Here is a 24,423-nt window from a genome sequence, read left to right on the forward strand (position 1 = left end):
GAGGATTAATGAGGGACCTGAGTCCTAGTAGACATAGGAGACAGAAATAAATGAGGTGAAGCTGATGAGACTGAATGGAGCATGCTTAACTCTTCTGCATAAGGGACTGGCTCAAGTCATTACATCTTAGTGTCCTTTTGATTTATTTTGTGGTAAAGTTTGCACAAGAAGCTTGCTAATTCTTTAATTGCTGGTGCTGCAGTGCTGTGACTCCCTGACTTCAGTTTTGCTGATGCAACTGTTCGTAGGATTGTACTTAAATTGCATCAGTGATATGACCTGAATTAAAAATGTTAAAAAGTTTATTTCATTCTATTTCACTGATCTGTTCTAAGGGGCAGAGCTGCAGATAGTTGTGTCAGTAGCTGAGGGAAGGGTGGAGGGAGAAATTAATGAGGGGGACGTGAAGGGAAGAAGAGAACCTCCTAAACTCGTTTTTCCACTACTGGAAATGTATGTCAGACTTCCCTAGGCTTGCAGAGGTGGAGCAAGGTAGAAGCTGTTAACATCGTCTCCTCTCATTGGCTTTAATTTGCTGGCTTGCAGCTTTGGGGTGGGAGCAAACTTTACTGCGCTGTGACCATCAATGTATACCAGGCTTCTTTCTTTAGGAATCTGGTTCAGTGTATGAGAAATTCACTGAAATGAAACTGTTGCTACTGTGTGTCTCTCTTTAGTATTTAATATTTGGAGAGCTAAAGTGTTAAGATACAGCTCAGAAATATACTGCATATGTAGGATTTTGTTTAAAATGAACTGATTAGTTCATTTCAGTGTCTTGACTAAAAAAAAACCAAAAAAAGTGTAATGATCCAAGTCTGCAGGCAGCTTGCTGTATGATTAAGACATTTTCAACCATTTTTATATCTAAATTTCACCATATACTTAATGCTGACTGTCAATAAATTGCTGATCATTTTAGTGATTGTGAGAAAGATGACTGAAACAAAAGACAAAAGGCTACAATCCTAAAGATTCTTCTTTCTGTATGCAGCTCTCTATACCACTGCACTGAGAAAAAATACAAGTTTTTTTCTGTTTTACCCTCCATGAAAGCCTCTTTGCTGCTAATGTAAATTTTTTTACAGGTTAAGAAAGATAGTGTTACAAATTTCCTACAGGTTAAGAAAGTCCTCAAGATATACTTTAGCCATATGAATTTCAGGAATGGAATTTCTAGTTCCTCAAATAAGTTTGCACAATCCATTTCTGAGGCACTTCTAGCATCACATGCTCCTTTATCTGCTGTCTTGTCAGTTAGCTGGTAATGGAGAATAGCACTGTTCAGGGAACAGCAAAAAGAGCAGGTGTCCCACGCTGAGAGGTATGGTGTTAAGTTTGAGGGGTGTGGTGTTTGAGGGGTGTGGTGTTAAGTTTGCCTCTGATGATCATGATTTACTTAAGAAGATTATTAGGTTTGCATGCTTTGAGTTGTCCCTAATCTGGAAATATATAAAGGTTGTAATATTCCTAGGTGTTGAATCCCATATAGTGGTGTTCCTGTACTTGTAATTTGGAGCACTAGAAGTGGAATATGTGTCAAATCTGGTAATTTCTGTCATCTCTGGTTTGGAATTGGTTCACATGCTCTAGGACACTTAGAGATAAACATGATATTAGGAACTTGATAGGAGGCAGTGGGTAGCAGAAGAGCGGTTCTGTTGTGATCCTGGTGTGTGTTGGAGGAATATTACGTCACAGATGACTTCAACCCAGGATTGGATGGAACACTAAGCGAGTTTGCACATGATACAAAACTGGCAGGAGCTGTTGAATACCTTGAAGGCAGGGAGGCCCTGTAGAGAGACCTTCATAAATTAGGGGGCTGGGCAATCACCAACAATATGAAGTCTAAGGGCAAATGCCAGACTCTGCACCTGGGATGGGGCAGCTCTGGATGTACAGATAGACTGGGGAATGAAAGGCTGGAGAGCAGCACTGTGGAGAGGGACCTGGGGGTCCTGGTTGAAAATGAGCAAGTTGAAAATGAGCCAGTAGTGCCCTGGCAGTCAGGAGGGCCAACCCTGTCCTTGGGGGCATCAGGCACAGCCGGGCAAGGGAGGGGATTGTCCTGCTCTGCTCGGCTGGGGCGGCCTCACCTTGAGTGCTGGGGGCAGTTCTGGCTGCTGCAGTATAAAAAAGACATTAAACTGTTGGAGTGTCCAAAAAGGGGCCATGAGGATGGTGTAGGACATTGAGGGGAATGTGAGGAGCAGCTGAGGTCTCTTGGGTTGTTCACCTTGGAGGAGACTAAGGGAGGACATCATTGGAGTCTACAACTTCCTTGTGAGGGGAAGAGGAGGGTCAGGTACTGATCTTTTCTGTGTGGTGACCAGTGACAGGGCCAAAGGCAATGGTCTGAGGTTCTGTCAGGGGAGGTTTAGGTTGGATATTAGATAAATGTTCTTCACCTAGAGAGTAGCTGCGCACTTAACAGGCTCCCCAGGGAAGTGGTGACGGCACTAAGAGTGCTGAAAGAGTTCCCGAAGTGTTTGGACAATACTCTTGGGTACATTGGGATGACTCTTGGGATGGTGCTGTGGAGGGTTAAGAGTTGGGCTTTGATGAATCTTGTGCGTCCCTTGCAACTCAGCTTATTCTGTCATTCTGTGGTCAAACTGCTTGTTTCCAGACATGTAGTTTTGCTACAGTTATCAACTTCCTTTTTCTGGCACAGTAAGTGAGGTTGGTTTTCCATTTCTCAGGATAAGTGGGAGTCAGCAGAGACTGTAGCCAGCCATAGTTCTGTGCACCTGTGCTGATCATATGCCCAGCACTTCTTTGCGATCAACCATCTTGGTCAATACAGAGAGGCTGGGAGAAGGGAGGTTTTGGACTGCATCCAAGCTTCTTGGCATTTAAATCTACCCTATGCTATGGTTTTTGGAGGCTTGTCTCCAGAATTCCAGAGTGTGGAATCCAGGAAGAAAATCTTTGAGGTAGGACTGCGAGTAGCTTTAATGTGTGTCAAGGTGTCAAGATCTGGAGGACAAAGCTTTATTTTTCACAAACTAACATTAATAATCAAGTAAAGGTTAAGGGGAAACACACCCATTCACTTTTAAAGAATGGTTGTTTCCTTAATACCAGGTAACAGTTTTAATGTGTGTGGTTTCTTTTTCAATGCTTCTATGATCATTCCATTATTTTATTTTATTTTTGCTTTTTTTCCTAGAGATGTGAATTATGCCCTCATAAGGATGGTGCTTTAAAGAGAACAGATAATGGGGGTAAGTTTTATTCTTGCTTTTTGTGAACTCTCTTATTTTGTATGAGGGAAATAAATCTGTGGAAAAAAAATTGTAGGGATCCTAAACATAAAAGAAAACACTGACTGCTTTGGAAAGAGATAACTATTTTACAATTACCCTTATTTGTCCACTTTAAGTTCAATTTACTTTGAGGACATTTGTCATTATTCTTAGTTTCATTTTTAGGAAAAAAAGTTACAGTAGAAAAAAATCTGCATTTTAACATAAGATTTAATAGGTAAAATGGATGGATTTTAGGTGTATTTAGTTGGAGCCTGAGCATTTATAGAAAGCTGTTGAAAGTGCACCATTCATGGAGGGAAGTGGAATTCTTAGGTCGATAGCCCAGACTGAATGCACCAGTGCATTTTCAAAGGTTGACTCTTTCATGCCTGATTTACTAACAAGTTCTGTAACAAAGAAGTTGGAGCTGGAAAGTTGGAGTAGTGATCACCTCTCCCTTGCATCTTTCTAATTTCACTGTTCAGGTTATCATCAGTTCTGCTGCTGCTGAGTAGAACTGCTAGAGAAAGTCTCCACTGAATATCCTGTCTTGATTATGTTTATACTAATAGCTGGGTGATATGAGTGAAAAATTTCAATTAACTTTTCAACCACTTTTGGAATGCCACCTTCTCTCTCTAGTACATACTTCTAAATTCCCATCCATCATCTCTCTCTGAACAGCCTGGTCACAGTATGATCTGTATTCTGGAATTCACTTGGACAGTCTATGGAAATTGTATTCCACAGATTCTATGCTGTGTACATAATATTCTAGCTAATTCATATCTTAGCTCAGTGTTGATGCAGCTTTGCTATTCTGTTGCAGTTGCATTGCAGGAACACAGGGGCTGCTCATGTTTGTGCCGATCTACCCTTTCCCCTGTGGACCTTTGGCTGCTCTGTTCATATCTCTGTATCTGTGTTCTGGGTTTGCCATTTTAGTGTCGACTACTCAAATACATCATTGAATGTAGTGCCCAGTACTGAAGTCTTATTGCTCTTCTTTATTATTCCTCTCATGTTGATACATGCAGTGTTGAATTAATTTCTTTAGAAATGGCAGCTGGACACTTTCTTTTTAGGAAATAGTAATAAGAAAGCCTCATACATCTTGAAATGTACAGTAAAGTTTGTGAAGTAGGAAGCAGCTGAAGTGTTTCCTGGTTTTATACTTGAAGTAGTATTTAGGAATACTTTGTCTGTGGTGGTCTTGATTTTTTTTTTCTTTGCATGAAGTCTTGAGAACTAACTTTGATGGTGTACATCAAAGATGTGAGCATCCTATTAGTTATCTCTTATGGCTCTGTTAATTGTAGTTATAAATTATTGTCTGAAAGTGGATTACTCTCTAAGATTCAAATGCTTTATGTTTAAATAGCAAATTATCTTGTAATTTTAATACCCGAGTGTTTTCATCAGTGAAAGCTTCATACTGAAAATTTCATAGCTGAGAGGCTTAAGAATTTATATTTTCTTCTGAAAACACCCAACCTCTGTAACAGATCTTGTCCATGGTGTTGAAAACATCAAATTCTACTTCATGGACCAAATGTCCTTTAAATAAGAGCTTTACAGAAGGATGTGCACTTTGGAAAGTACTTTGACTGGTGTTGCGTTTCAGAAATCTGCATTCTTACCTGAAGCTTTCCTTTCAAAGAGTTGCCTAACGAGATTGTGCCAGAAGATTTTTAGACTTAGAGAAATACTGTTGAAGATCAGATAATGGGCTTGCCAGTTGAAAATGGCATTTTCAGGAGCTTAATACATAATTTTTTTAAATGCTGTTACACCTCTTGTTGCCAAGTGAATCATAAAAAGATGCGAGTATTTGAGAAGAAACTTGGAAACAAACATTTCGGGTAAAACCTTGTAAGGATCTAGCTTTATAAACTTGTAATTGTGCAGTCTTTCTCGAAGTATAGAAATAATTAAATGGTCTTAGCTTTTCAGAACAAGAGAAGAAATTGCTGATTTTAAGTCAGTGATAGAAGGTTTTTCTTCTTTCTGCCTTCTGGCAACAAATAACTTCATTTTGCAGCCAGAAATAAACAGTGTGTTTTTTGGTTTGAATATGCGATAGCTTAGCCCATGCTTGGCTTGCTGTTCCTGTAGGTTTTTTTTTTTAACAGTCTTCTGGATATTTGCTTTGCAATAAGGTGAAGGACTGTGGTTTGGGCATTGAAGATACCGTATTTTCTTTTATGTTCAGAAGATTAATGGGCTACTGAGCTTTTCCTACAGCGTTCCTTGATTTTCTTAACCTGCAGTAAGATGCTGTTACTGTAGTGAATGTCCTTGCTATGCATTGTTTCCTCCTCCTTTGTGATGGTACTAGCTTTCAAAACTCTTCTTTCTTTTGCTGCTGCTGCATTCCTTTTCAGCTACATCAAGACTTCCCTGACCTAGCTGCCCATGCTAATGCTGATAGAAGGAATGGCCAGGAGTGTGCTTTTAGCAGCAGCCTGTACATTAGCTGTCTTAAGTCAGTTGCACAACTGTAACTTAAGGCAGCCTAATCTTAGAGCTTTTCTGTAATGGTGTTATCTTGCCTTTAAGAACTCTGGGGCACTACATGTATTACTGTAGTCTGGAAATCAGACTTGTGTTGTTTATAACTATTATTAACTGACTATAAGTATAATAAATTGACTATATATTATGGTAGCATATGGTGTGGTTGTGTTGGTATTTTGTGAGTTTTTTGTCCCTCCCACCCCCTCCCATAGTGTGAGGTTCCTTTGTGTGCATTCTTCCTCCTGCTCCCCCTCCTTTTACTGGCCTGTTGCTGCTTATCTGACCTTTTGGAGATCACCATTTTTTTAGATTTGCCTTTTGGGTTTTATATTTCTGTTTGGAGCCTGTTTGACTCTGCCTTAGTTGTGCTTATCAGGTTAATGTGGGTCCTCTAGTGTCATCTATGACAGATACAGAATTACAATTTTCAGTGATTCCTTAAATATGGCATTACTGGAGCAGTACTGTCATGGGTTTTACTTAAGAGAACTTAAGTGACAGTCTGATATAGTAAGAGGAGAGGAGCATATTGTGAAGGCCAAACAACATTTGTCCTGCTCTCTTTGTCATTATGAACTAGATACTTGAGAAGAGTCTTGTGTGCCTTCTCAGAATAGCTTCCCAGCCTACAGGCATTTATGCTTTGGGACTTGTTGCTCCAGACATGATATTTTTGTGTTTAATGGAAGATGAGTCCATCACAGTGTTGAAATGTTCTCTTCTGTAAAAAGTTTAGTGTCCATAATGTTGCATGGCAAGGCATTTTGCAGTTGATCTGTGTCCATGAGTTTCTTTTGAACCTGTTACCTCATGGTTTTATTTGATGCCGCTTGGTATTTGCAAACTGGGGGGGGCGAAGGTCCATTATTCTGTGCTCACCTTTCCAGTACCTCTTCTTGTAACCTTTTTGGGTGCACTGGAGAGTACAAAGATGCTTGCCTGTTCTTGGCTTGGTGATGGTGGCTACTGGTGCTGTAATCAGAGCATGAAGGGAGCCCAAAGAGATAATTCTGTCTGGGTTTGTGTGGAATATGTCCTGGCCTGCTTCAGTGTCCCTCCTGTGCTTTCCATTGTTAGAGAATTGACCTTGAGCAGGAGCAGCTAAAGTCCATTTGCAGGTGCTTGTTCAGTCTCTGCACTGTGTGAAAATGGCTCTTCTGTTCCTGCTCTTGCACAGATCTGGGAAACAATACTCTTGGATTTAGCCAAGTGGAGTCTGGACTAGTTTCTGTGGTGTGGCTTACCTGTCAATGGGTTTATTTGTCCTGAGGATTGGTAAGAGTTGACTGTATTAGCTACACATTTGATTTAGGTAATTTTTAAGGGTAATGGGGCATTGCAAAGTTACGAGCAGGGCATTTGTAAGAAATTTCAGGAATTAGCTTTGATTAAGTTTTAATATTTTGTCTGCCTAATATCTGTCTTAGGGCTATGGTTGAGTTTTGTGAACAAAAAGTAATCCTTTCTGCATGTGGACTTCATTTTTTACATAAACATTAGGACTTTTTCAGTGTTCAGAGACTGGAATTATATAAATTCCATTAGGCTATTACCTGGGTTTTTAAAAAATTATTTATTCTTTTCTTATTGATACTAAAAGTAGAAAAGTAAGATTGAATTGAAAAAGGAACTTTTTTTCTCTGTATATATTAGTTGACAGAATTTCTCAGTAAATTTGGTATTCATGTTCATTTAGGGGAACTGCTGTGGTTTTAAACATTTAAAAATACTAAAGTTTTTTAAAATGAGAAAACCTAATATGTATATGAGTTGCTTATTGATTTGATGTTTTAAGTGTAAGAAGGCTATTGAAAGATTAATTTTCCTTAAGTTTGGTGGATTGGTAGGTGGATTAATAATTGGATAAAATATAAACACATTTTTTGGAAAACAGAGAAGTAACAAGTGAGCATTTGTTTGGAGATACTTGAGAACTGTTAGCGTTTGCCAGTTTTGGGCCTTTCAGTTCAGTAATATTTCCTTAACTGTTGCAGTAATTTCCTTTGGATTTTTGACACTCAGTGAGGAGGAAATAAAATCATGACCATTTGGACTGATTATTGCTTTTTGAATCCCAGTTCTTTTATCTTCTCATAATGCATTCTGGTTTTTAAGCAAATTGTTCACTTGTATGTACTACAGTACATCTCGAATTTAAATAGTTTGCTGTAGTAATCTTTTTCCACAATTTTCTGTAAGCTTAAAAGGTTTTATTTTGCTATACAAGTTGTTACTTTGAAATCTGATTCCAGTGGATGATGATCAGGAATGCTGTGTAACAGCATTCTTTGTGTGACTTTTCACCAAGACTTCTTTCATGCAGCTGCTTGGGGAAAGGCCAGCAAACAATGTGGTGGTTTTATGTCGTGGTCCAGACCCTCTTCCCTCCCCCGGGTTAGTGGCAGGATCTCCCAAGTCTATAAAAACATTATATGCTAGGCTTTCCCATTGCTCTTGTTATTATTAGAGTCTCACTGTCTGCTTCACTGTTCTGATGAGTTTTCTTGGTGTTAATGTCTAAGAATGTGGATGGTATAATGTTATATGTACACACTGAGATATATGCATTTTGCAAGTGCTTACCTGCAGATGTTCTGGCCTTTTTGAGCAGATTTACAGCAGTGTATTTTTTTTTTTCTACTGGAAAAGAGAAAAAAAGATAATAAATTTAAAGTATTGCAGTAATATAAATTCCCGTGTTACCCTACAAAGTATTGTATATTTATGATTTACATTACTGATAATCACAGTGTATATGTAGATTTCTTTTTAGAGTTTTAGGTGCTTGTTTATACATTTCTTCCTTTTGTTGTATGAAAGGATTTCTTGAGAGAGGTGGAAGAAACTCAATAATTCCATAGCATAGATAAAATTGTTAAAGCTATTAGCTTACTCAGTGGACCAGTGGAATTTCATCTGTAGCTGTTTCAGAAACAAATTATTTGTTGTGCTGCAGAGTGATGATTCAAAATGAATCAATTCTTTACTTGAGGACCAACTTTTTCTAAATTGAGTATTTTGTGAAATTCAGTAATAGGACTTGGTAGGATGAAGCCTTTTTCTTAATAGACAAATAATATTTATTTTACCTTTTTAACAAATTGTCCATTCCGTACCAATGACGAGGTTGACTGCCAACCACAACAGTGAGAGCTCTGGTGGATAGTGTGGCACCTTCTTTATACCCCTCTTCAAAGAATGGATCAAACAATAGAACAAATAATGCTGTTTTAACTATAGCAAACTCTAAATCTTTATTTAATAGAGTAAGGAGAAAACAGTAACTTCAGCTGACAGATTTCTTATCTGCAAGTTTTCTTGTTTTTATAGGAAAGGAAGATCAGGGTTAAAAGTGTCTGGAATGTCTTAATGAGGAGACACTTAGCTGAAGGTTTAAAATAGTACTTAATCTTTCCCTTTGGCAAAGAGTAACAGTAATGGTCTTAAGTACATGTTTGAAAGGTGAATCCATCAGAGTTGGATAGAGCTCAGCCTTTGGGTCAGTCAGCAGATCCGATAGTTGTGGAAAGGGAGGGTGCAATTTCATGTAATCTAGGACAGCTGTTGACCTCTGCTGAAAGGAGGGGACTGTGGTTTTCCCCTGGCTGGGTGTTTCTGCACTGATGGTTTTGTGTATGGTAATCATGTGACCTCAGTGTGGATTGCTTTCAAAGCATTGACTGATCTTCCTCAAAGGTAAATTTGTTAAGTTTTCCACAAACTTAGTAATGAGATGAAAAAATATAATTTGTCCTGCTACATAGCAAACTCATATTGCAAGGAGAGGGCAAGGATGTACAGTTGAATGTACATTTGTAGGATGAGATCCTGCTTTTCAGTGACAGTCTACAGCTGAAATGGATTGAGATGTATCCTTAACTGACAACTTAACCCTCATAAGAAACTAACATTTCAGTAAAGAAAGATAATAAATACATTCTCCTTGAACTGTAGATAGAAATAAAGTAAAACTTCTTTAATGAAATAAAATGGACTCTTTAGGAACTTAGAATGCATAAAGAAATTTTGCTGTGACACTGATGCATGGTTAGGGGATGGTGATAATAACCCAGAACTCGTGTGCTGCCAGGCTGGTGCTGTGGCTGGAGTTCAGTGCAGGTGTGTGGTTCTGGTCTCCCCAGTGCGTTCGTGCTTTGCTGCGCAGCTTCAGCACTGACCATGGTCGTGGTGGAGTCCCTGCTCTGCGCCTCTGAGTTCATAAGCACGACAGGGGCTTCCCTTGTTGTGGATGGGAGTATGGGTTATATGTTTGTTGCTGTTATTTTATCATAAAGTCAAAGACTATAAAAGCAAGGCCTGAAAATTTGCACTGGAAGGCAGTTTAAAAGTATTGTGAGTTTATTTATTGCGAGTTTATTTATGGGAAGGCACTTGTGAATCAAATTTTAGGCAATTAAGCAGTAGTTGTAAAGCCAAAAATTTAGTTATGTGGGTAACATACTGTGTATTATTTCTCTTCCTGGGTTTTCTTCATTAATTTACTTTGGTAGAGTTTGTTTCTAATTATAGAACTCTTTGTTGGTAGCAGTCTTGTGTTTGCTGATGGTGGAATTGCTAGGAATTACTTTTCTCTGTCACATTGGGATAACAGATCAACTATTTATTTTCAGCTAGGGGTCTGAAGTCTGAGCTTTGTTACTCTGAATGTTCGTGAACACAGTACATTAAAGTTATACCTGCTACGTATGTACTGCTAGGTTTGCACTGAGTTAAAAATCAGTAAAGCACCAGAAATAAAAATCTCAGTGAAAGGCTGGTAACATTTGAATAGATTCTGTGGTGATAATTAAACATTTTGTGAACTAGAGTGAAATGTTAAAATTGGCAAAACTCAATAATGTGTCTTTCTAAGGGATAAATAAAAAAAAAATTGTTTAAGTGAAATGCTACAAGTCTCATATGGTGTATTTAAACTTCGAAGACTTTTCAGCATGAATTTCCAATTTTTGATACTGGTGAAAGATTGGTTTTTCATTATTGTTGTCAAAGCAGATCTTAGAGTCACTTTATATGTGGTTTTTCGTGTTGTTTCAAAGTTGGTAGAATTTGTTTTCTAAGATCTTTCCAAAGGAAAACATCTTAGGTAGATTTGTGTGATGTTTTCATAGAAAGCACACAGGATTTTTTTTTTTGAAAGGTAAGCAGCATTTCCCAAACTTACTGAACTTTAAAGTGCAGTTGAAGTAAATATTTTTAACTTTGTCTATCACCAATAAGTAAAAATGAAAAATTATGTTCTGCAATTTCTGGATGGAGACACTGATTGTTGTAGAATATTGGGTTTTTTTGAAGCAAAAGAGTCAGTGAATCATTCAGCCTGTCGTAGCCTGAGGGTTTTTCTTCAGCAGTTTCAGAGAAAACAGTTATAATAAGAGTGCACAGAAACAAGCAAACTTGATGGCTAATTTGAATCCTTATGATGTGTTTCTTAGGGTTTCTAGTTTAAAACCAAGAAATTAGGTTCATTTTAAAATAAGCAAGGGAAGCAATATCATCTCGTAAAAATATTATTATTGGGAAGGCACATATGTCAAAAGGCCACCGTCTCAAAGATTGAAAAATAAATTTAAAAAATCTGAATATAAGGGAAATTTTTAAGAACATTTTGCAAGCTGCAAGTCTCTCTATTTGCTAAAACATGTGTCCTGCCCTCTCAACCAGTTAAAGTTGTTCTGAAAGTGAGATGAAACCAAAAGTAATTTGGATATAAGGAATTCAGCAGGAATAGTAAGTTTGTTAGCAATTACTGCAAGTTTCATAAGTGAAATTTAAAAAGTGAGTAATACATCTGTGGCCATTTGTCTGGATTCAAACCATACACAACCGAAGTGAATGGAAGCTTATCATTGATTTAAAGAGTAAATGATGTGGTTTATAGAGATGGGTTTAATGAACTCATTTGGAACAAAAGTGATCTCAAAAATGGCATGAGTTCCTGGCTAAATTTGGAGAAAAATTAAGAAAAAAATAGGAATATCGTGCTTTTATTTCTGTGTGGTGTTTGGGTGAGGAGGAGAGCTGATAAAATAATTTCGGTTGCAACAGAAATTAGGGAGAATGTTTTAAATGTTTTTGAATGTGTAGAACAGTGCTGTAGGGGCTTTTTTATTTTATAACCCAAAACATAGGTGTACAACAGTATTTTTCACACCTAAACATTGGTAAAGCTTAATAGGACTGGATTTAGTGATGTTTTTTTATTCCTGGGTGAGAAGGAGGACAAAGGTGTATAGTTGCTGATAAAATTTTAGTTGCCCTAGGATAATGTAGTAGGTGGTTTGAATAGGAAGTTCATAGTGCAAACTTTATAGCTTAGATGGAGTAAATGGAAAAATATGTATTTTAAGGAAGTCTTAAATACCACACGTCCTTTCAAATGCTTTCTTCTCATCTGTGTACAGTTTGGATGGTTGTCATTAGGATGTTTCATGTCCCTGCCGACAAACTTTGATTGTGGCAATAGGTCCTTTATTCTCCTGGGACTCTTGAGCTCTGCTCAGCCGGAGTCGTTGTGTGAAAGAGAAGGAAATGTCTGCAGAGGATTGGGAAGGTGTTTTTGCACTGTGTTACATAGTCAGGAACACTCTCAGTTACACAAAACATTACATGTAAAACTGTTTACAGGTTAGTAGCACCCTTCAGCAAGACTGAGGAGATCTCTCTCACTTTGGCTATAGGTGTGTCCTTACTTCCATGCTTATGCTTTGTAGCAATAGTGGCTAGTCTCTTGATGCTTCGGAAAATGGTTCTTGGTTGCTTTTTTTCTGTTTTCCTCCTTCTGTCTGATTCTTATATAGCAAAACGGAATCTGCTTGACCTCCCTTAACTATAAAGTTTTGTGGAGGAAAAACAGACCTTGAGTTCTCAGAAGGTGGAGATTGCACAGCACCTTTAGACAAATGGTTCTTAACCACATTTGTTATGGAAAAATATCTTCCTTATTCTTCCTAAAGGGAACTCGCCTTGACACTTCCTGGTCAGCTGGGTGTTGCTCTCTGATAATTCTGTATGTCTTCACCAGTTAAACTTTGGACAAAAGAGTATTTAAGAACTTATGTACAGGGTGTCTTGAAGCCAAGTGGAAGCAGGTGCTGGAGTTAGGCTTCTTTTTTGGTGTAGACGTTTGAGGCTGGTAACTTAAGGGTGCTGCAACCACCCCTCTGATTAAATTATTGTTGGACATTATTGTGATTTTATATTGTTGCGATGTATTATATTATTGTGGTTTTCCAACAAGGCTAGATTATCTGGGATCTGAAGGTGGAGATGGGACAGTGGAAAATGCCCCTTTCCCAGTTCCATGTGCACTTATTATCCCATGTTCAAAAAGTGTTTTAGTGCTGTGGTGCTTCATTTGTTTAATTATATAGGTCCTGATTTTGGTCTCATGAAAGTTAAAAGCCTGCTACTGGCCACAGCTGTCTTGGATGTGTACTTTCTATTTGTAAATAGGAAAATATTGTAGGGTGTTGGTGGGGTTTTTTGTTTGGTTTTTGTTTTTGTTTTTGTTTTTTTTTTGGGGGGGGGCAGGAATAGTGGTGGAGCACTATTCACTTAAAGTTACTCCTGAAACTGTTTCCTTATAATAAAAATTCTTTACCTACCTAAATTTCAACTCACTTAGTAAGTGATTTTTTTCCCCTAATGTCTCTTGTATATTTTGTATATATACATAATAATTTTCCACTATATGTAAGCATAACTGGAGTACAGGCTTAATTAAATCTGAAGTAAAAGCTTTTGCCATCTGATTATGTGTAGCCAACAGAAGGTTTATTTTTTCAAAATTTCAGTGTCACTTTTTTATTGGTTTAATGGCTTTATTAGATGAATGGTGTTTCTATTTGAGTTAATTTTTTGAGAGAAGATTTAAAGATAAATATTCACCGTTAACACCATGTTAACATTTATTTGTATTTAGTAAGATGATTCTGGCTTAAGGCAGTTTGCTGTTCTTAGAAAAGCCCTTATAAACACTCTTTCCCTGAAGATATTTCAAGTAGACAAGCGAACAAAAAAAGGTTGTGGTTTTTATAGGGTTTTTTTTCTCACTCTGTCTGTTAATGATAATTTCAAAATTGTCTGTTGGAACAGGTTTTAAAAGCAGCTCAAGTTGGCAGTTTATACTTTTTTTTACCCTATACTTTTATTAGTCTCAATGCCTTTTCTGTACCGAATGATTCTAAATACCATTTGTAAATAAAATTACGGAGCAGCACAGATACTGTATTTAGTTGTAGTTGAAATACTAGAACAGTATGTGTGGTGTTGACTCTGAATGTTGACTATGACTGTTGTGTGTGTGTGCACTTTTCATTCTCCATAGAAATTGTAATTACCAATTTAGTAAATAGAGAGAAGGGACACCAGATCCATCGGCAAAAGCTGGGGAAGATTTGTGCTTTAAGAGGAGTATCTGGAATTGCGTATGTGCTTTTTATTCTAAATACCATTCCAGAGTCTCAACAACACTACTGTGAGCAAGCACAACTTTGTGTTTAGCTCAGTTTAAGAGTCAGAGTACAGCTGGGTGTAGAAATTAAGAACTTTTAGATGCTGTAGAGCAGTTGAGAAGAGAAAATCCAAGATTAAAACTCAGGCCTGCAGTGAGACAGTATATGGTGGGGTTTTTGCTTAATTTTTTTCTGGGTTTTTGGGATTATTTTTATTATTATTGTTGTTGTTGTTGTTTTATTATAGCATGCATTTGCACAATGATAATTTACTTTGCTTGTCTTAGCTAATAATCTTCTAAATTATCTAATTATATAAGCCTGTCATTTTATGTTCTTAATGTTTGTATACAAATAAGCCTGGGTAAGAGGAAAGCAGAATTATTTTTAAAGTATACTGAGGATCTTGTGACAAGAGACTTTAGTTTTCCTCATGGGGAAGAACAGAATTCTCATCAAGTAATTAGCGGCACCAAATTCACTTTTAGATGAGGCAATAATACTTTTAATAATTCTGTTATTAATGTCAGTATAGCAGTATGTTGGATTAACTATGTAGCAGCTTCTGCTAAATCTACAGTTATGGCATACAGTCCTCCACTGAAACAGAACAACTGCTCTAAGGATCTCTGTGTTGAAAAAAGGCTTCAAATTAGTAGGTTTGTTTCTGACTTGGTGTTTCCCCCACCTCCATCTGACCAAATGTCAGACAATTAAGATGGTTGGCTTTTTCAAAATGTTGTTGAAGCACAGTAGTGTAAGTAACAAACCAGTTATTGATGACACCAAGTTAATGAATTAGAATAAGACTGGATATAGGTATTAGTTTTCCTATGAAAAAATGAATTGGCCACAACTTTGTAAATGGAAAAGCAAGAGATTGCATAGAGGGGATGTGAGGGTGTGCATATGTGTTACAGTTTCTTGCTACAGAAAGAAACAGGAGTCTATTCAAATCAGGATGCCATTTTTAAAAGAAAAATTATACACAGAAGTCTTCTATGATGCTGTGCTTGTAAGAATACCAGTTGGGCCAGATGCAGCTTCCTTTTTGCAGGAGTTTGCGTAGATTTTATGCAATGACTATGTTAATCCAAGAAATTTTAAAAAAAAATTGTTTTTCTGTTTGTGTGTCACTGTTTGTATAAATCATTACCATTTGAATTTCATGGAGTATTATTCGTATAAATTCTCTCTGACTACGTTAAAAAATGTGTTACTGATCATCTAAACTTTGGATAACAAAACCGAAATGTAAACATGACTTAAGTGTAATTTTTGTCCTTAATATTCTAAACAGTTAAAATAGTCTGTGGGAAAAAAAAGTGTTGTAAAAGGTTCTTTGTACTATAATTGTACTACATTGAAATGTCCTTTCAGCTTCTAGAAAACATTAAATACAATTATAACTTTTTGTAGGTTGGGCTCATGTGGTTTGTGCTCTCTACATTCCCGAGGTGCAGTTTGCAAATGTTTCTACAATGGAGCCTATCGTGTTGCAGTCTGTTCCTCACGATCGTTATAATAAGGTATAACTATGTCTTTTTATATGTAATGTATTTATTTTAAAACTTGTGAATTTCAGTAATGTAAAACTACACTTCTTAGAATGCAGTTTATATAAAATTCCTTAATGTATGTAGTAATGCTCTAAGTTTTCTGCAATGTCTTTATGGTAAATTGAAGAATTAAGAAAACTATATTATTAAATTAAGCTGTAAGGTTATCTGCCATGTCTTGATAGTCTTTTACAGATTAGGGACTGTTTTGTTAATTAAAAATATCATACACTTTGAATAACAGTTTATTTTGAAAGGAATCTGAAATATTTTCCATAGGTAAAAATACTATTGCAGCTTATATGAGATGTTATTATTAATTACCACAAAGTCTCAGTATTTTAAGTGTTGATACTAACATAAACATGTTTATAAACATTTCTTTTAGGACAGAAACATATGCTAATGTATTAAGGCAAATGCTTCCAGACTTTTGACTTCATAAATAACATTCACTTTAGTAGGATTTGCTCATAGGAGAACTGCTCCTAAATAATTGTCAGTAAGATGGAATGTTTTATAAAGTGATGTGAGACTTTAAATTACAAAAAAAACCAAAACCAAACGAAACAAAACAACCAGAAGGCAGAGCAACGAACCAGTAGCTTGTTAGTGTTCTTTATTGATAGTTACATTTTTCTTATTTCACTTGTGTTACTTGCTCTTCACTTAACTATATTGCGTATTCCCTTCTGCAGATGCAAACTCTCTGAATTTCTGATTCTTTGTGTTACATATTTTTCTTGTGTTGTTCTTTTAACCTCCAATTTCTTTTTTTCTTTTTACTTTATTTTATGGTAGTTTGTGGAGACTGGAGTAAAGTAGGAGTAGACTGTGTTATAAAAAAAGAGAAAGAAGGAAAAGGCATACATCACCTCTTGTTCTTCCTACAGGGATACCAGTCCCTATTCATGTTGCCTCTCTGACTTCTCACACCCCTCACATCCCCTTTCCAAGTTTCCATCTTTGATTTATGGGCTGCCCCTCCATTTTTCTAGCCTTTTTCCTTTTTTCTTTCTTTGGTCTTTTCTGTTTCACTTTCTCCAGTTGCTGTCAATATGTTTTGTCCATCTTTCTTACCAGTGTAGCTGAAAAACCAGGAATCGAAGTTGAGGTTTTTCTCAAGCTTTCTCATTACTACCTGAACATCTCTATTGGCATCTCACTATTTGCTTCCCTATGCATTGGCAAGAACATGCAACAGTGAGATTCAGTACAGAACTAATAATACGTTTCTGCTTGGACACAAAGCAGTAAAGATTTGCTATAACAGATGAGTTTATTTCCTCTCTCTCCTCAGCTCTGAGGAAACAGAACATCTGTTTTCTTTTTCCTTGAGTAGTAGTCAGTATTTTTTTTTTTTTTTTCAACTGGTACTCGTTCTCCCTTAATGTACTTCAAAAATTTCATGGAACACTTTAGGTTTCATTTTATCTTGGACCATTTCTATTAATGGTAATTGGATATTGGATGAGTAAATCCTTGCAACTTAAAAAAGTGTACTCTGCATCTTTTATTATTGCTCGTTGACAAAATCCATTGTTTGTCTCTGTCTTTAGTTTTTAATCCCTTTTCATCATATCTAAAGTTGCTTCTTTCTCAAACAGTTCTAAATATATGATAATACAGTTGTGGTTTGCTGCTAAAATTCCAATTTCCATTTTTGTTGGTCTGTAGTTACTGTGACTTTTTTTCTCACTAGATAATTACTATCACCATCCAGTTAATGTAAAGAGAGTTTCTGATGTTGTCCAGCTCTTAGTTCTCTGTGCTCTGGGCAGGTGTTCTGATTGAGGCCTATTTTCCATGTTAGCAGTCGGCCTAAAACTACTGTCATTGGTCCACTGCAGTTGATTGTGAAGTACAATGAGACTGGTGTCAGAAATGTCGAAGTTTAGGGTCACACCCCTAGCCTGCAAAATTATTATTATCATTATCATTTTCATTGTTATTGTTATTATTATTATTGTTATTGTTATTGTTTTCTCTTTGTACAGAACTCAGATTTCACTGTCCCTATTTGGTCTCTTTGGGTCAGGGAGATAGCAGCTGTGGATTTCAGGGGAATCCAAGAAATGGCTTTTCTGCAGTTGCTGCAGCAAACCTTCTGAAAGCAATCTAACTGCAGTGCCAACAGCAGTCCAGTTGTAACTGTACTGAATTTAAGAAGTATTGGCTGACAGGGAACTCTCAACTCTTGCTAAATCTGTAGCAGGTGTTGGGTTTAGTACTGCTGTGGTTAAACTGCCATGGCTTCCCAAGTAGGCTGTTCTTGAGCAATACCCTCCAAAACCAAACTACTAGTTCCCTTTTCATGTAGCCTGCAATTATTTCACCTTCTGCTCCTACTGCTATTCAAGATAAATTGTGTTTATTTAAATTATGTTTTTTTTAGATCAGAAGTTTTCTAAAGCATTTCACTGACTATTAATTTGCATAAAAATGGGAAAGAAAAGCTGTTTTTTTGAGAAGTAGATATGACAAACAGTTCTTGAAACATTTGTTGCACATTGAGAACAAATGCGAACATGTAAATGAGAAAAAAATGACTGGAGTTGTTTCTTTTTTTAGACAGGCTTAGTGATAATTTCATTTTGTTTGTCAGCTCAGGTTGGAATAGGAGATTTTTAAGTAAGATATTTTCTGTGAAGTTTTAAATAATTCTCTGTGCATGGCTGGATACATACAGAACAGTAGCATATGGAATTGGGGGAAAACAGAGGCCAAAGAAAATTATCAAGAGGGAGAAATTATACTGTAGTCTTTAAAATAAATATTGTTGAAGTTTTGCCAGGACATAGTACTTAATTTAATGTTTGGTGTTTTTTTTTCTCTATGCACTTGTTGCTTTACTAAACACTGCAAAATATGCAGTTTTACCACGTGCAGTAATCTTAAATGCCTGAAGAAATGCTGTCGATATCAAAGCATGGTGCTTGTCTGTATAGAGACATTTGGCTGCTGTTTCCCTGAAGTTTGTCTCTTTCAGGGATAAAAACCATCATATTACAGAATGAATCCACTGAATGATTTTATTAATGAGTTAGCTATCAGGAAAGCTCTTCTTACACAGTTGCTTCAAAAAAAGAAACAGACTAGTAGTTGCTCTTCTTCTCACAAATAGGTGTTTCTTACTCCTTGGATGGTTATGCATGGATAATAACTTTTTATTTTGTGTCAGCTTTATTTGTCTCTTTCAGGTTCATTTGAAACTATGTGATAATTGTATGTAATTACTGCTTTTAGGAATGTCTTTTAAGAAGTGATTAAAAGACAAGTGCTTTTAGAGTCTCTTGATTTGCCTAGTAGCGAATGGAGCTGGCAGACTTCTCTTTCAGTACTTGCTGCAACAATGAGAAATTTCTGTGCAATTCCTAGGTTTGATTTTGTGATCAGAGAATGCCATTGCGTAGCTGTTACGAATAAACTATTGCTGAAATCACTTTTTGCCTTTTTTTTTTTTTGCCTCATCTTTCCTTCCATCTTTACATTTGCAAAGAAGGTTTACGCTTTGAATCTTTGAAGGGAAAATACCGACAGTAGTATAAAGACAGCTGTGCAAAATACATATTTGCCTTTAAAGGAAGTAAGATATTAGTTGTGTTTTTGAGTAAAATTTCCCTGCTATGTCAAAAGCTTTTGCTTTTCCAGTGAATTTGGGAGAGTACTCTCTTCCCTTAAGAGCTTTGAAGAAGAGTGCAGCTGTAGGTGGTGGGACAGTTTTAAACTTCCACATTTTCAGAGGCTTCAGAGGTGTAGCATTTGTATGGATTTGAAAATACATGCAAGTCTTCCTTTGTGAAAGAAAGACAAAGGTTCTCAGGTTTCTGGAACTGTCTGTCTAAGAGAAAGTACAAATATGAGAAGCTCAGCTGTAGAGAACTTACTGTCTGTTGGAACAGGAGGAGGGTGAGCCTTCTTTGTCCCTGTTTCATCTGGAATACTAGGAAACAAGGTTTAATGCTTCTCATGACTATTGTAGGAAAGTCCTTTGTGCTTCTTAAAATTAGTAGTCAGTCCACCATGTTGCATTTAAACTTGTTCATAATGTAGTTTGTAGGCATTTTTCAATCATTTTACTGTAAATTGCTCCAAGACGTCCCAAAACAGAGAGCCTACAGGTAGGGTAAATACTGAAAAATGGAGTCTACATCTCTGCTAAGTAGAATGCTTGTATTACTTTTCTTTCTGAGCTTCAGTCAGGAAAAAAACTTTAAGAACTTGAAACAAAACTCTGAAAAAAACCTAGAAAGTAGCTGGAGATTGAGTTTTATGGGGTTTGTTGAACACTCTGTTTATAGAAGTATCTTACTTTGAAGTTACTTACACTTAATATATTGACTCAGATGAGGTTGATAGATCATGACCCTTTTCGTTCCTAAAATCTAAATGTGTCAGGTCATGGTATGGAAAACTAAAAAGCAGCCAGTCTCAGACCCTGTCAAACAACTGAATTATCAGTGTTCACCACCTTGATGTACAAAAGAAGCGAGGCAAAGAATTAAGTAGGATTATCCCCTTTCTGATCTATTAAATGTTAGGTTATAGGGTATGATTTTAGGATATATTAGCTTTTTAAAGTAGTATGGAAACTGTACAAGAATAACTCTCCTACCTTCAAGTCTTGCGTATTAACAAAAATGCTTTAGTTAGCTGACACCTTCTGTTAAATGCTGTTCCGAAAACCTCTGTAAAGGGCTGTTCTGATCTCAGAATTTCACTCATTTTCCTAAGTAATACTGGTTTTGCATTGTATAATTTTTTTTTTTAATTTCAGTGGTCTCTTGATCCATTTTTTTCCACTGTATTTTCTACTACCCATGGTTGATGTTATTTTTATTTATTATTCTACTCATTCTCTGCCTCAGTGAAAGGAGGCTGTGATAAAATTGTAAGTTAGTTAAAATAGAGACAATTTTATTTTTTGGCATAAAGAAGTTTCTCTTTTCTCATTAAGAATCTTATAATGGGATTTCTACAGAGGTAGGAGTGTCCTTAATGTTTAATACTCAGTAAGGTTTTCTCATATAAAAACAAACAGTCCACCTCAGTGCTGGATGGCACTTTCATTAAGAATGTCTTCTTAATTTGTTAAGTTTTACAGTTTTACACATGAATGTGATATGATTCAGAATCTCTCTAAATGCAGTTTCAGTAATTAGGACAGGAAAAAGTCAAAAGTGATTTAGTTTTGCCTGATGTTTCTCCCTGGAATGCTGGTGAGAGATTGTAGTGACATCTAGTATAGTAGTGAGCTTCCATATGGTATGTATCCATACTTATTTGCCATGTGTTAAGAAAAGGAAAAAGTATTGAATAAGGAGGAAGAATTTGGAATTTTTTGTCTTAAATTCTTTCTTCTGTTTTACTGAGAATGTGTTTGAAAAGATTAAAAGTTGCTGTGGCGTCCCATTAAAAGAAATAAATTGACAGAAATGCTATGAAAAGATTTCCAGGTCCTAAATAGATTATTTTCATTTTAGCTCGTTTTGAAGGTTGAAATGGATTTAGTATATGCATTTAAGCTTTTTTACAGAAGGTAAATTGATTGATTAATTTACAAGATGTTTATGGGGCTATGCAAGTCATACTGAAGTAGTCATCCAAACAAAGCAGGGTTCTGTTAAACACCAATTTCTTTAAAAGTTGCTGAGTGTCAGATGAATATTGAAACATGCTATGACACTTTTGAAAAATCTTTGCAGCAAATGTACAAATAAAATTTTAAGTTTGCAGGTTTTTGTGTGTAATTGTGTAGATATATATGTATACCATATGGCATATTGTACCATTAGGCACTCTGTCTAATCTGTTGTTTCTGAATGCCACAAATACACATTATGTTAAACGAATATGAAAATGATTGGGACTTGACATAAACACAAACTTGAAAGCAAGGACAGTTGGGAAGCCTGATGCTATTAACCCTTGGCTGTTTAACCCTTTGGCTGGTTGACAGTGGTATGAAATGTAAGCAAATTAGTGTTTGTACTGCCTTAACATTGGTGAAGTGTTTCACAAATCCCAAGTCTACCAGGTGATCTCCTTTTGCTAACAAGCATGATTAGACTTTCCTAAAGAAGTTCTTACACTGGCTTAGCTGCAAAATGCAGTAGTTCTCAGCCTAGAATCTCCTGTAACACAGAATTTATTTGTATGCTTCTCATGAAATTAAGTATTTTCTCTTTCATAGACATGCTATATTTGTGATGAACAAGGCAGAGAAAGTAAAGCAGCCACTGGTGCTTGTATGACATGTAATAAACATGGATGTCGACAAGCTTTTCACGTAACATGGTAAGTATATTTTATTATTTATGATCTCTGATGCTCCAGAAGGAATTAATACACACAGTGTAATGAATAAACTCCTTATTTAGTACATCTTTGAGTAAAGAAATACAGTAAAGTGGTTTCTTATTATAATGGTATTTAGTAACAATATGGCAGCGGCAGCATAGATTTTGCTATGAGCTGCAAAAACTGTCTGATAATACTCCCTTGGGTGGTATTAAATGGTGTGTGCTCCTGTGAATAAGTATAGGGGGGTTTGGGTTTTTTTCTTAGGTTGTTTTTCTTAGAGGATGTTTAATAGGATATAGGAGTGTGAAGACGTTATTTGTTTGCATTGCCTCCTAACTGATTTTGCTGTTTAATTTTGGTAAATCAGTGGGAATATTACTGAACTCTATGTAAAAATGCACTGGACTCACCCATTCCAGTATGGATTTCCAAATATGTGGGAGTAACTCACTTCACTGGTTTTATCTAAATGGTACAGGTCATCCTGAACTGTTCAGATTTCGTGTGTTACTGCTGGAGAAAAAAAAAGCTGTGTCCTCCACCATCTGATTAATTCCTCTTTAAGATACTTAGTTTTCCTTGCATTCAGGAGATGCTTGTTTCACTTTATGGACTTCTAAAAGAGGCTGGATAATTAGATTAAACCACATGTCAACAGGTAAAAGGAAGCAAAAACAGTTCCACTCCAAAATTTGCAGGCATTATTTTCAGTTTTTCAGTTTTTTCAATTTCAGCTGGAGTTGTTTTACACTAGCAGGCAGATTTGCGTAGGCTGTCTAGGTACATAATTTGTGGATTTACCTCTTTTATGACTACCCCAGTATGCTGCTTCATGACCAGTTTAGTCAGGGAAATGGTATTTTCACATCAGCTTAAATCACTTAAATGCATTTTCTTCAGTGTACCATAGTGATAATTTGTATGTCTTATGGAGATCTTGAAGGGTTTAATTCCATTGTTTTGGTATAGATAATCTTGGTAACTCTTCATTTATTTTTTCTTTTGGTTGCTTGACTACTTTGCAGGTTTTATTCTTTAACAGACTACTTTGCAGGTTTTATTCTTTAATAAGCATCTAATTTTTCATTGGATGTGATCAGTGTCAAGTTTTTTTTTATGGTGAAAATGAATTGTGTTCCTCAAAGTGTGCATACCATGTAAAGGGATTACTTACAGATGTGAAAAAATGTATACATCCAAGTGCTTGTATGAAAAGGTCTCTTTCCTTTCAAACACTTGGATACGTACAAGAGTCCTTTTCATCTTTTTACTTTATTCCGAAGCCCTGCTTTCAGTGAATGCTGTGAAGAGCATGAGACTTAAGTTCAAAATTAAAGCAGCTGTCTTGCCACTTTTTAGAATGTTTTGGTTCAGAAACATGGTCTATAGTACAAAATAGTATCTAGCTGGAGAGTAATACGACTGGAGATAATTAGAGGCTTCTGTAGTATTTAAAAAAAAAATGGAAGAAAAATGTGGACTACCAGAAATCCAGGGCAAGGTGTATCAGATTGGGATTATCAGAACTATTGTCTAATAAAAAATGAGCTTGAGTGCATGCTTTTTGTAAGAGAAGCTTAGAAACAATAAATCTTTGCTTAAAGACATCCTCGTAATAATTTTTTCTGGTTGGTATCAGATGTAGATGGGCGTGCATTTAGTGTTTCTGGGATTTCCAAGAACATATTTTTAAAATTCTGTGAAAATGAACCACATTATATAGTCTTCTTTAATTTAAATACTCCCATGTAAAATTTTGACTGTAACGTTGCATTATTATGGTGTCTTGGTTTGAAAGACCGGTGTCTGCCAAGGAAAGCAGAAGCCTCCCTTAAAATGGAGAGTATGACCCACCCCCGCCTCCAAATTATTATGACTTTAGAATGAAGGGTCTTTCAGGCAAAGATACGGGAAAATGAATAACAGTTCTTTACTAGTATGTATGTATATAAGAAGGCAAACAGCAATGGCGGCAGCAACAACACACAAAAAGAAAAAATCCAACCGGAAACCGCGAGGAGCCGCCTCCTCACGCTTGAAGCCATTTCCTCCTTGGTGCAGTTCCGGGCACAGCCGCCAGGGGCGCTGCTGGCTCCCGGCCGGGCAGGGCAGGTGCGGTGATTCCCCGCGGCGGCAGGGGGCGCTGTGGCTTGGGGAGCATGCCGTAATGGCGGCTCGGCCAGGATGGGATGGGATGGGATGGAAGAAAGACTGGCTTTACAAACCCCTGGGGCAGTCGATCCTGGTGCCCCAGCAGGACCCTCGGGAGCAGCAAGCTGGAACGGCAGGGATGGGCACAACCCCAGAGTGGCAGAT

General features: G+C 36.7%; 1 protein-coding gene across 3 annotated transcripts in view; it reads left to right on the forward strand.

Moving 5' to 3' along the window:
- The window catches only part of MLLT10 (MLLT10 histone lysine methyltransferase DOT1L cofactor), a 126,591-nt gene that overhangs the window by 20,038 nt on the left and 82,130 nt on the right, over window positions 1–24,423 (forward strand). For 2 of the 3 annotated variants that reach the window (XM_066198926.1, XM_066198934.1), the window contains exons 4-6: window positions 3,176–3,230; window positions 15,665–15,774; window positions 21,998–22,101. In XM_066198926.1, coding sequence (XP_066055023.1) covers window positions 3,176–3,230; window positions 15,665–15,774; window positions 21,998–22,101 — 269 coding nt within the window. The remainder of the gene's footprint in view (window positions 1–3,175; window positions 3,231–15,664; window positions 15,775–21,997; window positions 22,102–24,423) is intronic. The other variant, XM_066198940.1, reaches the window with a different exon arrangement.

This window comes from Chamaea fasciata, unplaced genomic scaffold (assembly GCF_029207755.1).
Source record: "Chamaea fasciata isolate MVZ Bird 193981 ecotype frontalis unplaced genomic scaffold, bChaFas1.0.hap1 SCAF_1, whole genome shotgun sequence".
In the NCBI taxonomy this organism is placed as follows: Eukaryota; Metazoa; Chordata; class Aves; order Passeriformes; family Sylviidae; genus Chamaea; species Chamaea fasciata.